This window comes from Sprattus sprattus, assembly GCF_963457725.1.
Source record: "Sprattus sprattus genome assembly, chromosome: 6".
NCBI classification, from domain to species: Eukaryota; Metazoa; Chordata; class Actinopteri; order Clupeiformes; family Clupeidae; genus Sprattus; species Sprattus sprattus.
This window is the reverse complement of record NC_137925.1, coordinates 15,419,625-15,437,124: the sequence shown is the minus strand read 5'-3', so window position 1 is coordinate 15,437,124 and position 17,500 is coordinate 15,419,625. Positions and strand designations below refer to the sequence as shown.

The following is a 17,500-nucleotide window of genomic DNA, read 5'->3' as shown; positions in this document are numbered from 1 at the left end:
CCCACAGACAAACCCATTCTCTAGCAGACAGTTCTGCTCTTACTGCACCTCACAAAGCTTTTTTTGTCCATCATCTACAAGCTTGATGAGAAATCAAAAGCTTTGTGTGTGTGTATGTGTGTGTGTGTGTTTACTTGCACAAGAAAGATGACTATCCTAAGAACTAGGAGATTACATCTTAAAAACGTTCGACCGTGTATTTAGAGTGCGTTATTTTACAGGATTATGCACTCAAGCCTTTTTCTTCTTTTGTATTTAGACGTTATGATAACTGGGAATTTGGTCCAATGAAAAAAGGAATCTCGTTGAAACTTGGGAATTAGGTTTGGATTCATTCTAATTAGTGTGGACAAACATGCTCATCTGGCAGATTTCTCCCTCATCCTCCCCACAGACTCGCGAGAAGAGGACACACACACACACACACACACACACGCGCGCAAACACACACACAAACACACACACAGGCCCCTCGTACTTTCAGAAACACACACAGAGACGTCCCGTCCACTGTTCTAAGAGTAATCTTCTTAATAAAAGCCCAATGCCGCACTTTTGCGTTTCAATCTACTCTGCAAATCCTCCCATGGGCTTAGCAAGTGCATCTCACTGTGGAGAGAGAGGAGGGATGCTGGGGAGAGAGAAAGGGAGGAGAGAGGGAGAGGGAGAGATGGATAGGGGTATAGAGAGAGAAGAGAAAGAGGCTGAGAGGGGGGATAGAGAGATGAGAAGGAGAGATGGAGAGAAGGGGATAGAGAGAGAAGGGAGAGGGAGAGGGAGAGGGAGAGAGGTTTAACTCTTACTATTGAACCAGTATTCAAACCTTGTCATCACTGCCCCCCTAAAACGCATGATGCATTAGAGCATCCAACTCTATTGGATGGACACTATTAGATCCAAGTGCATTACACCTTCAGATTAAAGGAACCAGACACACAGTCCAAATACTGCTCTTCACCCATCCTCTCCAACCTCATACAGCAACCCCAGACCCCAAAACAGCAAGACAACTCACAATATCATTAACCAATTTGTAGTAAGCAGATTCAACATCATTAACTCATTTATAGTAAGCATGTTCAATATCCTTAACTAATTTATAGCAAGCATGTTCAATTTGGATTCAACCTGCACCTAAAAATCTCCACAGGACCAGTTGAACGACTCTCCAGTATCTTGTTTTCTGGTTTCTGTCCAGATGGACAATACAAAAAGCTGCACCCTCAAAAAATACACTTCTCCTGTAATGTGGTAAGTGTTGTGGATACAAAAAGCTGCACCCTCAAAAAATACACTTCTCCTGTAATGTGGTAAGTGTTGTGGATAATAAATAAAGTTTTTAAATAAACCAGGCAATAATATGGTCAATTAAGATCTAAGTACAGTTAGTAACAAATGTCCAGTGCAGCTTGCATTGTTTCAATAAATATTCTGTTAATATATATTGCAGAGCCCAATAAAAAGTTCATCAAAAACACCTCCCTCACCTCCCTCTGAACCTTATAAATACGGCCATCATAAAAGTGATTTAAGAACTGAGTTTACCGACCAGCTTTTCTAGAGCTCAAAAAAATCCCCCACCCCACCCCCCAGTCTCTCACAATAAACATACAAATACAAAAGAAATCCTTCTGTTTCTTCAAACCCACATAAATTAACAGCTGGAGTCAGGTGTGCCAAGTGAGGCTTAGCCCCTTGAATGAGCCTCCCTTGTAAATCACACACACACACACACACAGCCATAACCCCTTGAATGAGCCTCCCTTGTAAATCGTCCGTGCGCTTCTCAATTGGATGCTTATAAAAAGACCTCAGACAACCCCTGAAATGTGGGTCAAACACTTCTGACTACCTCCACGCTCTAAGTCCTTTCAGCACGGACTGATGATTAACCTCCACACGCAGCATGTGGACAGCCCTCTTAGTGGGGTCCTGGACAGACCTCAAGGCCTCTGGAGATGCAGAGGACACATTGTGTCTCCACACACCTCCTCATCTGGCTCAACAGCGGCTGAGACCAGCACTTGAGGACAGAAGAAAGAGGGAAGAGAGGGATTGAGAGAGAAAAGAGAGGGATAGAGAGAAGAGGCGGAGGGAGAGATAGTAATGAAGAAGTATGAATCTAGATAGTTTAGATGGAGTTTAGATTTCCTGTGTATCGGACCTCACAGATGATCATGTTACAACACAGTATAAACACAGCAAAGCAGAGCACAGCGCTGCACAGCGCAGCACACAGACACACACAGACACACACACACACACACACACACACACACACACACACACACACACACACACTACTGCACCACCTACACAGGGCCTTTATAAAGATGTTTCTGCTTCTCTCATGTCTGTTGAGTAGAGACAAAGGCGTATCTAAAGTGTGTGCTTGAACAAACATGTAATCACGTTATGAAAAACACGTGCATCCACACAAATGTCTCTCTAAAATGACTCTCTCTCTCACTCTCTCTCACTCTCACTCTCTCTCTCTCTCTCTCTCTCTCTCTCTCTCTCTCTCGCGCTCTCTTTTTAGGCGTTTTCATCCCGTCCTCCCTTGCTGACTCCTGACCCGGCGGAACCTCGCCGGTAATCTTGTCGTCCATGGCAACTGCGGCTGCATTCAGCGTGAGACACGGCTCATTTTGTCTCCGGCAAACAAGCCCCGCCCCCTCATCAGTCACGCGGCGGGAAGCTGGCAGGGGGCCAATCGAAACGGCCCGTTTTAAAGAGCGGCAGACAAAAGCATCCACAAAGGGCTGCCCGCCACAGGAGAGGTTGAAGACACACACACCCCTAGACACACACACACACACACACACTCTCGCCCAACGCCTCACCCCAGCCTGGTCGTGTCCATTTCACACTGTCTTTGTCATGCTAATGGTATTGAGTCTGCAAATACAAAAAGACTTAATTTGTGATTATCACCCGCCCCCCCCAACTAAAATACCCCCAAATCTTCTCTATTTGTGATCCTAGGCAAGAATATGAATGTGTGTGTGTGTGTGTGTGAGAGAGAGAGAGAGAGAGAGAGAGAGAGAGAGTGTGTCTGTGTGTGTGTGTGTGAGAAAGAGAGAGTGTATGTGTATAAGTGTGTATGTGTGTGAGAGATAGAGTGTGTGTGTGTGTGTGTATGAGTGCTTATAGGGTATCCAACTTTACCCCAGTGTCTCTGATACGGTTCCTTTTCTTTTTTCTTTTTTGGTTATGGTGCACCCCTTCTCCCCCACGTCCCTCTCGCTCTCTCCTCCTCCCCCTCTCTCCCCCTCCCTCTTTCTTTCCCTCGTTTCCTCCCTCTCTCTTGTTTCCTGCCTGGGCTCGTCTGTAAAGACTTAGCTATTAAAGCAGGCAATTTCTACAAAATATTGAGTCTACTTTAATGAGTTAGTCTGGGGAGACTGTGTGTGTGTGTGTGTGTGTGTGTGTGTGTGTGTGTGTGTGTGTGTGTGTGTGTGTGTGTGTGTGTGTGTGTGTGTGTGTGTGTGTGTGTGTGCATGGTAAACACCCTATGTGCATCCAGAGACCCTCACACCAGCGGTAGACCAGCTGAGGTCCTCCTCAGAAACACAGATAGGGAAGAAGAGAGAAGAAGAGAGAGGGATAGAAAGAGAGGGAAGGAGAGAAGAGGCAGAGGGAAAGAAAGGGAGGGAAGGAAATAAAAGACAGAGGGCTAGAAAGAGAGGGAAGGAGAGAAGAGTCAGAGGGATAGAAAGAGAGGGAAGGCGAGAAGAGACAGAGGGGAAGAAAGAGGGAGAGAGAGAAAGAAGGAGGGAGAAGAAGACTGCTTGAGCATAACTGAAGTCTTAAGAGGTTATTGTCCAGGGACAAACACTCATCAAAGAGTTGGGAATGGCACAAATACTCATGCAGTTGATTATCCGTCCAACCCATAATCCATAAGCTCAGAGAGAGAGTGTGTATGTGTGTGTGTGTGTGTGTGTGTGTGTCTGTGTGTGTGTGTGTGTGTGTGTGTATGTGTGTGTGTGCTTTACATTCCCACTCCGGTCTCAACTCCTATACAGCCAGATTAGGAGAACAATTATCCAGGCTTAGTCCTAAAACACTCAACCAGCATCTCTGACCTTATTTAAGCACACACACACACACACACACACACACACACACACACACACACACACACACACACACGCACACACACACGCACACACGCACACACGCACACACACACACACGCACACACACACACACACACACACACACAAAAGCAGGGGGCTTACAGCTAACGGCCCATCTAGAGGTCATCACTCTGATCAGTGCTCAGTAAACTCATCTCTCTCCTCACAGACATACAGGAGAGTGTAACATTAACTAAAAACACAAGTGCGTTTCTGAAGTGTGTGTGTGTGTAGAGTGTGTGTGTGTGTAGAGTGTGGGTGCAGTCTAGGGGTGCATCTGCAGTCTAGGGGGCATAGCCTGTACAGCAGTATGCCAAACACAATAATCTCAAACACCTGCTCAAGTTTTTTGGGGGTGTGTGTGTATGCGGTGTGGGTGCGTGTAAGTTTGTGTGTGTCCAGTTGTTTGGATGCCAGAGGATGTTAAGGACTGTGGTAGGGCGAGTTCAGTTGCTGTGGAGATTTGGTGACGTCACCATGGAGAATACTCACCGAAGCGAGTGCTTTGCCCAGTGCGTCTCCCGTCTGCGAACCTCCCGTGGCATTGCCTCGACTGGCTGAAGCTACACACACGCACACACACACACACACACACACACACACACACACACACACACACACACACACACACACACACACACACACACACACAATTTTATTAAAATATAATACTGAACATCAGCCAGTCATCCTGAGCAGGGAAAGCATATTGGTAAATCTAAATTTTATGTACTTCACGTGTGTGAGTGAGTGACTGTCTATGTAGTACACGTGTGTGAGTGACTGACTGTCTATGTAGTACGTGTGTGTGAGTGTGAGTGCGTTTGTACTTGAACTGTGTTGGATTTGCGTGTGTGCAGGTCTGCAAGAGTGAGTCCGAGATTAAGTAAATGACTGTGTCCCTATGTGTGTTGACGTGTGTGTGTCTGTGTGTTGACGTGTGTTCGTGCACACGTACCCATGACGCCCTCACTGGCGTTGACAGGCGGAGTGTGTGAGGCGGAGACGAAGGGGGAAGTGTTGGAGTTGGAGCCACGATGGAAGCTGGACATGGGAGGAAGACTGGCACTGATGTCTGATGGAGATGCTGAGTGAGGAGGGTAGTTCTATAGAGAAGGGGGGGGGGGGGGGGGGGGGGAGAGAAAACAGAGTTACAAGAGCAAGATATCGTCCATTTTCAGTCTCTACATATTAACCAATAATAAGTTTGAATCAAAAGGCATAATCTGTTTATGCACTGAAGCTAGTACACACACACACACACACACACACACACACACACACACACACACACACACACACACACACACACACACACATACAAATACACACACACACACACAGACACACACACACACACACACACACACACACACACACAGAAAGATGAAGTTATCTGTGATGTGCTGGTGATAGTCAGAGAGGGCTGGGTTCTTCCTTATCTCAGAGGCAGACAGTCTCAGACACATCAGATAAGACAGCGGATACACTATCAGTGTGTACCTGTGTGTGTGTGTTTCTGTGTGTGTGTGTGTGTGTGTACCTACGCAGGACAAAGGGTCTGATTGCTGTATAATCAGCTAAATTGGTGAATTGCTGAAGTACAGCTGCCATCACTTGTCGTGCAATGAGTGTGTGTGTGTGTGTGTGTGTGTGTGTGTTTCAAATTCAGCCTTACCAGCCGGTCGTGTGAGTGCAGGTTGGTATAGTTTCCGGACTGTGGCATGTGAGACGAGGTTCCGCCCATCATTGCGCCGTAGCCAGGCTGGCTGATCCCATTGGACGAGCTCCAGGGATCCGTGGAGTTGTGGGTCCCGTCTGAAAAACAAACACAAACAAACACAAACAAATTAAACAAACAAGGCCAACGGAGGAGTGTTGTTTCCTCGAGGAAGATACCATTTAAACATTAAGTTATGGGTCAGACATTTCTGAAATTTGAATATCGGATGCATGAATACTCTACAACACAGTAATCAGGACCCAAAAAAATAACTAATATTAGAAACAAATATTGAAAACATGAGTTATAAGGGGCCACTTTCTTTTTATTTGTGTGTAGAAGAGTGTGTGTGTTTGTGTGTGTTAGTAAATTACTTTGTTTGTGTTTGTGTGTGTGTGTTTTGAATCCCTGCCAAGTTATAGGAGAGGTTTCTTTCAAAAGTCTGGTTTTATGAGTCTAGACTGTGCTTCCAAGAACAGCTGAGATAACACACACACACACACACACACACACATACACAGCATTTGTTAAAAGATGGCTGCCTGACCGCTTTTAAAACCAGAGGGGACATTTAATCCTCCGGGAGGGAAAAAAACGCTGGTAATTGAGGGAAAAACACACACACACGCACAGTCACACACACACAGTCAGTCACACACACACACACACACAGACACACACACACACACACACACACACAGACACACACACACACACACACACACACACACACACACACACACACACACACACACACACACACAATCTTCCAGTTGTGGTCAGCAAGATGAGAAAATAGCAGATTTAACACATGCAGAGAGTGGGAAGCATGGTGGTTCAATGGCCAGGACATTTATTTCAATAGCAATGTGTGTGTGTGTGTGTGTGTGTGTGTGTGTGTGTGTGTGTGTGTGTGTGTGTGTGTGTGTGTGTGTGTGTGTGTGTGTGTGTGTGTGTGTGTGTGTGTGTGTGTGGTCGTTGCTCTCTGCTGTTGCCCGTGACCCAGAAAGAGCGACTCTCACCAAAGAAAGAGCTGATGATGAAGAGTAGTTGGAGAAAGAGAGAGAAAAGGGGGGAGAACGAGAGAGAGACAGGGGGGAAAGGAAAGAGAGAAGGGGGTAGAGAAAGAGAGAGAGAGGTTGAGAGAAAGAGAGAAAGATGATGAGAGAAGATAAAGAGAGAGAGGGAGGGAAAAAGAAGGAGAAGAAAGAACGATAGAAGGCAGAGTGTGTAAGAGAGAGCAGAAAGAAAAAGAATTAAAGAGATGGAGAACAAAAGAGAGGAGGAAGGGAGAGAGAGAGGGAGGATGTAGAAAGAGAGAGGGGGGACTTTGCCACTCACCGAAGAAAGTGCTGGTGAACATGCTGCTGGGGGGCTTAGTGGCGGGGTAGGAGGGCGAGTCTCTGTTAAAGTCCTCCGAGTTTGGGGTTGGGGCATACACCTGCAGAGAGAGAGAGAGAGAGGGAGAGAGGGAGAGAGAGAGAGAGAGAGAGAGAGAGAGAGAGAGAAATTTAACATTTCTTCATAAAACCAATATCTTACACTGGAGGTTCACAGTCCTCACAGTGATACACTGACCACAAAGCTTCCATCCTCAGATTAAAGAAAGACAAGGAGAAGGAGATTATATTATATTATTTTATATTTAATTACATAATTTTATATTATATTATATTCTTCTATATTATATTATTATTCAATATAAAAGTTCATCACCATCCACTGGTACAGCAGACGGAAGCTAACACACTTAATCCTTCATCATGAACTAAACTCCTCCTCATCCTCAGATCTCTGACCCCCCCAGTCATGGAGTACGCTGCTGACTCTCTGAAGAGATTTAAGAGGAGGCATCAATCTGCACTCCTTTGAACTCTGTTCAATTCTTTGTGTCTGTTTCTCGACACAGCACACACACAAACACACACACACACACACACACACACACACACACACACACACACACAGTGTGAGGGGCAAGCTTGGGCCAACGTGCAGTTGCAGCTACATCCCAAGGAGTGTGTGTCACATCCTCACAGAATCAATACAAGCTTACTGCTTAATCAGCGCTCTCTTAAACAAGCAAACACACACACACACACACGCACACACACACATAGCCAGGCATCCAGCTGCTGTTAAGACAGCGTCCCTTTCATCTTTCAGCTGGGATATTTGGACAGGGTGGAGAAGACAGAAGAGCGGATTAACTGTGTGTGTGTGTGTGTGTGTGTGTGTGTGTGTGTGTGTGTGTGTGTGTGAGAGAGAGAGAGAGAGAGAGAGAGAGAGAGAGAGAGAGAGAGAGAGGGGTGAGGCCATGTCAGACATCACCCTTGTCTTTGGTGGAAAATGTAGACATAAACATGTCATAACATCAATGCAAAACAAAGCACACACAAACAAACAACACACACACACTTTGCTTCACTTCCGAGTGATGTGTACTGGAGTGGAGTGGAGTTGGGCTTTGGAAGCATCACAACAGACCCTCAGCATCAAAGTCACACACACACAGAGCAGTTGTGTGTGTATGTGTGTGTGTGTGTGTGGGGGGGGGGGGGGGGGGGGGGGGGGGGAGGGGGAGGGTATGACCTCATATGCTCATTCACTCCAGATGGGCAGAGGAGAGAACGAGAAAGAGAGAGCAAGAAACAGAAGAGAGAAAGGGACAGAGAAAGAGAAAGAGAAAGGGACACAAAAAACTGAAGAGAGAAAGGGACAGAGAGAGAACAAGGCAAGGGAGAGCGGGTGAAGTAAGAGAGAGTGAAAGAAGGAGAAGGAGATATAAAATGAGGGAATAAGACAGAGACATAACACGGAGACACACACACACACAAACACACACACACACACACACACACACACACACACATACAGACACACACAGACAGCGCAACACACACACAGATAACCTGTAACAAACACTCAGTGCTCTCAACTCCAGAGCCTTAAAGCCCAGATCATCTGCCCTGCCGCCAAGCCTCACACACTCATCACACACACACTCATCACACACACTTCATACCACAACATCAGCAGGACATGGAGGCCAACAACAAGACAAGCCTCAAACAAACTCATCACACACTCACATTCATTCACATTCTCTCTCAAGCACACACACACACACACACACACTTTAACACCACATCAAGTCAAGTATCACACACACACCCACACCCAGACACACACACACACACACACACACACACACACACACACACCTACACAGTCACACTCAGCTGGTCTTTAGGGGTTGCGAGCAGTCACACACTTCCTGTCTCAAGCACATAGATTGATCCATGCAACAAGTCCTCTCTGACTCACACACACACATAGACACACACACGTGGACACACACATGCACCTAAACACTCTTCCAGAAGCTGAGACGCATGAAGCGGATGACTGGAGTGGGCTTATACATATCTGCTAAAGCTGCACCATCAGATCAGTCTCCTGAGGGACAGCACACCATTGGCTGAAGTTAGAGGACAGTGGAATATGATTGGGTGAAGTCACCTAATCCCAAAAATGTGAACGTGCACGTGCTCATAGGTGTGTGACCCAGTGAGGGAGCTAGTAGGAGTGTGTGTGTGTGTGTGTGTGTGTGTGTGTGTGTGTGTGTGTGTGTGTGTGTGTGTGTGTGCCTGTTTGTCTTTAAGTGTGTCTGTCTACTGTGTCTATGTGTGCATACACATGTTCATGTGTCATGTATCTGAGAGAGAGAGAGAGAGAGAAAGAGAAAGAATGGGTGTGCCTGCTGTGAGTGTGTGTGTGTGTGTCCGAGAGAGAGGGAGTGGGTGTGCCTGCTTGTAAATGTGTGTGAGCGTGTACACGTGTGTGTGTGTGTGTGTGTGTGTGTGTGTGTGTGTGTGTGTGTGTGTGTGTGGTACACATGTGGCCTGTGCATCACTGGCTCACACATGCGACCATGGTGACGTCAGTAGCCTCCCTAGAGAGAGCAGGTTAGCCTGGGGGTCTGTAAGTGCATGTGTGTGTGTGTGTGTGTGTGTGTGTGTGTGTGTGTGTGTGTGTGTGTGGGTGTGTGTGTGTGTGTGTGTGGGTGTGTGTGTTGGGAGGGCGGTGGGTACAGCTGAATGGGCAGCATATGGCGGGGGATAATGGTAATAGCCCTCTTTACCCGACGCTAACCAGCCAAGCCCTTAATAAACTCCGTCACACACACACACACACACACACACACACACACACACACACACACACACACACACACACACACACACACACACACACACACCAGGAGCCCCCATTCTACTGACTGCCAGAGAGGGAGGGAGGGAGGGAGAAGGAGAGGGGGAGAGAAGGAGGGGAGGGCAGGGGCTTAATGCATCTCTGTTTCCTTTAACGAGGACATTAATTAAGCATCCGTCAGTCACTCACTCCCCCCTCACACACACACCCATCCATGCTGACGTGCACGCTCACGCACACATACACAGACACACACTCACACACACACACACACTCACACCTTGCGCGCTCCTGGTCGCACACAAAACACACATGTCCTGGCACACACACACACACACACACACACACACACACACACACACACACACCAACCCCCCCCCCCCCCCCCTTTCCCTCCTGTGTTCTTTCATACATCCATCTGATCTGATGAAGGAAAAAGAACATTGAGAAACACAGACACACTCTCCATTACAACACAAAGGAGAGGAAAAGGTCATGGAGGTGTGTATGTGTGCGTGTCTAATATTGCTATGTTCCTTTATGTCCTCATTTGTAAAGCACTTTGAATTACTACTGTATTAATTGAGTTCTTTCTGAAACTTGCTTTGTCCTGCGTGTTTGTGTATGTGTGTGTGAGTGTGTGTGGGTGTGTGTCTGACCATTTTGTGTTGTTTATACTAAAACCCTCACAAGTGCAATGCATGTAGCAAGTACTAACACACACTAATTAGGCACTGATTTGCAAGTCTGCATATGCATTTATGTGTGTGTGTGTGTGTGTGTGGACTGCTGACCCTAAAAAACCTGAGTGGAGGGTGAAGTTCCTGTGTCTTACCCTCACTAATGGGAAGTGTGATGGGGGGGGTATTCACGTTTAAACAAGGACCGGATGAACTGACAGTGTTTACTGTATCTCTCTTTATGTGTGTGTGTGTGTGTCTCTCTGTGTGTGTGTGTGTGCATGCTTAAAACATTCTGTATAAAGTAGGCCAGAAGGCTGTTGAGCTGATGAGTCCCTCTTCACCTTCCCACACACTACACACACACACACACACACACACACACACCAAACCACCTGCCTTTGATCTATGCATTACACCAATCAAACACACAAACACACAAACACACACGTCAGTGAGTGGATAAACCCAATGACAGGCAGAGAAGAAGAAGAAAATCCCCTCTTAAAAGATAAATGATTATGAAGGAGAAAAGAGAAACAGGCCAAACACCACACATACAAACCCACACAGCACGACTCAAAGAAGAGAAGTGTGTGTGTGTGTGTGTGTGTGTGTGAGACAACAGTCACGTCACTTCTTTGGAACAGCACCATGCCTGCAGGCTCTTCCCTTTCAACCATACAACTCTCACTCTCACACACACACACACACACACACACACACAAACACACACACACACACACTCACACATGGGAAGAGTATGTTGTGAGTGCATAACCGTCACCCTCTTTCAGCTCTGAGTGACTAACAGGCCCTCTGAGTAGTTTTTCCCTGTACTCTATTGTGTGTGTGTGTGTGTGTGTGTGTGTGTGTCTGTGTGGCGTGCATGCGTGGGTGGGTGTGTGAGTAATTGCTGTACCTCAAAGTTACCATCCATGTTTCTCAAAGTTAGTGGCCATTGCTGTCTCTCCAGGTTGTGTGTGTGTGTGTGTGTGTGTGTGTGTGTGTGTGTGTGTAAAAGTGCATACCCAAGGTGTTTTCTGAAGGCCACAAAGTTGATACTAATGATTGACCTTTTGACCCCCACATATAAAAGCATCATTCCTCTTGACAGGAAGAGCGAACACATTAGACAAACACACATATACACACACGTTCACACTCTGTCCTCCCGTAAGTGAGTGTGAAGCGAGGTGTAGAACAAAAAGGCAGTGAAAGACGCAAGCACTCACACTACTGCAGTATGTAAAGGTGATCAGCCATCACACAGTTCATACACACACACACACACACACACACACACACACACACACACACACACACACACAAGCAAACTCACTCTCACACACAGACACTAGCTTTCTCTCTTTATCACACACACACACACTTAAACAAATCGGACTTTCATTTCTGGTCCCTATATAACCACACTGGGCGCTCATCTATTATTTATTTTCTTTTTCCAATCTTTCTTTTCCTGTGCACGTCAATATCTGTTTGCAAACCAGAAATATCAGGCTCTCATGCGAAGGACGCTTTATTGGGTATTTACCAACTGCTTTGGATCATACACTTCAAATCGTACCCAGACTAAACCACATGCTTCCAATTTTCCCTCCCCCCTTTCTCTCTCTCACTCTCTTTCTCTCTGTCGCTCACTCTTTTTCTTTCTTTCTTTCTTTCTTTCTTTCTTTCTGTCTTTCACTGGGCCTGGAAAAACTTTCTATAAAAAAAGATCAAAGTTTCTCTCGGTGGACGGGGAACAAAGGGAGTTGTCGTGAGGGAGCTACGAGGCGTGTTAGCCATGGATGGAGGCAGAGCAGATACACACACACACACACACACACACACACACACACACACACACACACACACACAAGCTGTGGACGGGGGCTGTGCTGACCTTTTCAAGCACTAACGCACACACATACGACCTAAACCCCTGTTCTCTTTGTGCATGTGTGTGTGTGTGTGTGTATGTGTGTGTGTGTGTTTGTGTGTGTGTGTGTGTGTGTGTGTGCGCAAATAATGCTGTTTGTTGTGATTGACCCAAACTGGATCCAGACGCCCAGATCAGAAAGGCTGGGGATATGAAAGAGTCGAGTAAAAGAAACAAACAGTGATGCAGATGGGCATGTTCTATGAAATGTCCTGTCATGAAATCAAAGACAGCTTTAATAACTAAAACACATTCAGAATGCCTTGCAAACACAACTGGAGCAAAACTCAGAGAGAGAGCAGGGGAGAAGAGGAGGGAGAGAGAGAGGGAGAGAAGGAGAGAGAGAGAGGGAGAGAAAGAGCAGTATGGGGAGAAGGGAGACAGAAGAGTGAGGAAGTGTTTGAGGGACGAAATGTGGGATTGAGAGATACAGAAAAAGAGAGAAAAAGGGATAAATAGAGAGAGAGAGAGAGAGAAGAGAGGAGAACAGGAGGAGTGCTGCGCTAGTCTGAGTGTATAGGGTGCGTATTTAACATGTAAAGGGTGTATAGCCCTCGGCAGAGGGAGTAGCTGGAAGCGTTTTCTCTCCCTCTCTCCTCACACTGCACAAGTGCTAGCGACACTCTGCACCTTGCCACAATTAAATCTGATACACTTCCATAAAACACCTCACACACACACCACACACATCCACCTCTCTCTCTCTCTCTCTCTCACACACACACAGTCTGTCCTGACTTAAAGTTTTCAGAAAGAGAGGGAGAAATCAAAGGGGCAGTAACGGCGAGCTCAAGGAATCCAGCGGCTCCCTGCGGAGGCAGGAATGCCATAGCTGATTGGAGACAGATGGAATAACAGCAGCCGGCGCACTGCACTCGCTCTCTCTCTCTCTCTCTCTCTCTCTCTCTCTCACACACACACACACACACACATCCACAGCTCTTAGCTCCATCTCTCTCTCACACTCTCTGTCTCTCTCTCTCACACACACACACACACACACACACAGCTCTTAGCCCTTTCTCCCTCTCTCACAGCTCATAGCGCTCTTTCTGTCTCTCTCTCTCTTTCTGTCTCACTCACACACACACACACAGCTCTTAGCTTTCTCTCTTCCTCTCTCTCACACACACACACAGAGGAAAGCATAGCCATCCAAAGGACAGCCCAACCCAGCTCTGCTGAGCCCAAAGCCCTAATCAGTGACAGACATACACACACACACACACTCACACACACACACACACACACACACACACACACACACACACACACCCCCACACACACACACACACTTGTTACGAGTTCAGCCCGGTCTCACCCGTCTGCCTGCCTGCCAGCACCTCTAAGCTCTGGAAGAGCCAATGGCCAAACTCACACACTCTGCTGAACTATGTGTGTGCGTGTGTTTGCGCGCGCGCGTGTGTGTGTGTGTGTGTGTGTGTGTGTGTGTGTGTGCGTGTGCGTGTGTGCGTTTGTGAGACAGAGAATAAGTTTGGAGTGTGCGCAGCAGGTACGGCTCAGAGCTGGCACAGATACGAGTTAATATAGAATAGAATAGAATAAATAAATATAAAAATAAATATCTTTATTTGTCAGGTAGCAGCTCTCAGAAACAAAAACAATATAAATATAGATTGAACTATACAGATTTACACTATAAACACTTTGCTTAAGTAAAAACAGATATATTAGAGATAAGATATATTACACAACAGAGAGACAAATACAGGTCAGTTTTGTGCATTGTTAAGTGCTATGATGGCTCTGGGATAGAAGCTGTTTTTCAGCCTGTCTGTTTTTGCTTTGATGGTCCTAAAGCGTCTCCCTGAGGGCAACAGTTCAAAAAAGTAGAGACCAGGGTGTGTTGAATGTCTGCAGATGGAGTGGAGTGATCACGAACAGATGCCATGCAAAGTTATGCTGTGGTCATGGTGCTTTGACACGTCCCTTTCGGAACTAGCCAAGTTCAAACTGCAGCTTTCCGCTCCAGCCAGACAGATCTCTCATTAATAAAGACAGATGCCTTTTTCCTTTGGGATCAATAAAACATCTTATTATCTATCTATATTTATCTATTTGTTTATATAGCTATCTATCTCTCTCCCTCTTTATATCTGGGGAAGAATTAGAAGTTTGTTTAAAGTCCTTTAAAGGTGACGACTCAGAAACCCTCAGCACAGATACAGAGCTGCATGAGAAAGAGGAGAAAGGTTCCTAGACTCGCAGAGAGAGAGGCAGGCAGCCAGACAGAGAGAATAAGAAACAGAGAGAAAGAGAGAGAGAGGGGGACAGAGAGAGGATCCGAGCCAGACAGAGATAGACTGAGGGAGAGGGGGATAGAGAGGGAAAGGGAGAGAGAGAGAGAGAGAGAGATTGAGGGAGAGGGACAGAAAGAGACAGGGGGAGAGACAGACGCCACAGTAGAGCAAAAGACCGCGCCGTTTCACAACTTTAAAAAAAAAAAAAAATTAAAATAAATTAAAAAACACCCGAAGTGCATAAACCGATATGCTTCAGAACCGCAAACACTTTTTCATTCCCCAAGCACCCCTCTCTCTTACACACTCAAACACACTCAAAAAAAGGACACTCACCGATTTTCCGTTGTAGTAGTACATTAAGGAGTTGTTGCCCACGCTGGGCATTGGATAGGCACAGTACATCCTAGAGGCAGCCGAGAGCAAAGTCACACACACCCGCACGCTCACACTTGAACCGCTTCAGAGCAACTCCACGCAACACAGTAGTCCTTCTCGCTGCGTACACACACACACACAAACACACGCTCGCGCGTAGGTTCATCCAACCAACCGGCACAAGGGAGACTAATTCCTTCAGTCCTAGTCTCACACACATACACACACACACTCAGCCACTCATAGGAAACTTATGCAAAGCAGGACCGTACCACTGCAAGCACTGAGAGAGGGGGAGGAAGAGAGAGAGAGGCGGGCCGGTTCATTCTCCACTCCCCCCCCATTAGACACATGAGAAGGGGCGGAGGCGAGGGAGGGGGGTGGGGTGGGGGGGAGCAAGAGACAAGAGAGCGGAGGAGGGATGGAAAACAAATTCACAAGTGGATTTAATAATGTTAGAGGGAGAGAGAGAGAGATGGGGAGGGAGAGGGAGAGAGAGAGTGAGAGAGAGGGAGAGGGAGAAAGAGAGAGAGAGAGAGTGCTAAACCGGTAAGAGAGAGCATAAGGGAAGTGGAGGCATAAAAAATTATGAAAAAAATTATGATTTTTCTGCAGCAGGAAATCCTTCAGGCGGTGAAACTAAACGCCTTTCCTTAATGCGGGGAATGGAATATTAACACTAATTAGTCTTATTACAAAACAAAATAAAAACCTAATAGGCCGGGAGGAACGAGACGGGAGGAGACGCAGCAAACACACACTACTGGTGCAACTGTTTTTCTGCGTAGGAAATCAGTAAGATTTGTGTGTGTGTATGTGTGTGTGTGTGTGTGTGTGTGTGTGTGTGTGTGTGTGTATGTGTGTGTCTGTGTGTGTTTTAGAGGAACGGGATAATTAAATTGGTTTAATTTGTGCATTGGGGAGGGATCGAGTGTCCTCTGATACAAACCCATCTGCCATACACGGCAGCTTCAGCACAGGACAGAAATGCTGAAGTGTGTGTGTGTGTGTGTGTGTGTGTGTGTGTGTGTGTGTGTGTCTTTGAACGTCATTCTTCTTTCTTCTTCAGATAACAGTAACTGCCTCCAGTTTCAACTGATGGTGAAAAGCATGCCTAGATGAAACCTGAGTGCCACAGGTTGTTAGCTTCCAAGGCCGTGGGTGTGTTCTTTGAGTGAGTGTGCCTGTTTTAACATGAGTGTGCTTGAGTACGGTTTTTGTGTGTGAATATTTACGTGAGTAGGCATGTGTGTGTTTACATCTTTCTGTGTAAACAGTGATAAGTCTGAGAGCGTATATGTATGTATGTGTGTGTGTATGGGTGTGTGTGTACTTATCTGTATATTTACAGCATGTGAAAGTACATGACCGTAAGTGAGTTTATGCATGTGTTTACGTGTGTGTGTTTTCCCGCTATCCTTCTTCTGCCTCCCCCCCCGCCCAACAACATAAGCAGTATGTAAAAGGAATTTAACAGCTGCATAGGGGTTGGAACCTGACGTCTGTCACACACCCACACACTTTTTCTTTGCTCTCACACAGCTATGTACATTCTCTCACACACACACACTCTCACACTCAGAACCAAGAACACACCCAAACATTGCTTGCACACACACACACACAAATTTGTCTCTGTCACAAACAACACCCATACACACAAAAATACGCGCACGCACACACACACACACACACACACACACACACACACACACACACACACACACACACACACACACACACACACACACACACACACACACACACACACACACACACACACACGTAACCCTGATGATCCATTTCCTCACACACACCCCTCCTCCACTTCCCACATAAACCCTAACCCCTCCCCCACCGGCTCCATCTACCCAACCCTCCATCCTCCAATCCCCTTCGTCCCCCCCACATCCCTAAATCCCCCCCGAACACACCACCCCGCCCTCGCCTCAGACCAGCAACCTCAGGGCAGCATGACTGTAGCCATTACACACACACACACATACACACTCACACACACACACACACACACACACACACACCAGACACAGAGATAAAAAGACGGACGGAGTGAAAGAGAAAAAAAGAGAAAATAGATGATGACACTAAAAGTTGAAAGGGAAATACAGTGAAGGGGGCGGCGGACAAAAAAATTACTT

General features: G+C 46.6%; 1 protein-coding gene across 4 annotated transcripts in view; it reads right to left on the bottom strand.

Moving 5' to 3' along the window:
- tcf12 (transcription factor 12) overlaps positions 1-17,500 on the bottom strand; it is a 120,712-nt gene that overhangs the window by 18,977 nt on the left and 84,235 nt on the right. For all 4 annotated transcript variants that reach the window (XM_080840779.1, XM_080840780.1, XM_080840782.1 and 1 more), the window contains 4 exons: positions 7,207-7,306; positions 5,821-5,960; positions 5,101-5,248; positions 4,635-4,705 (listed from right to left, as the gene is read on the bottom strand). In XM_080840779.1, coding sequence (XP_080696905.1) covers positions 4,635-4,705; positions 5,101-5,248; positions 5,821-5,960; positions 7,207-7,306 — 459 coding nt within the window. The remainder of the gene's footprint in view (positions 1-4,634; positions 4,706-5,100; positions 5,249-5,820; positions 5,961-7,206; positions 7,307-17,500) is intronic.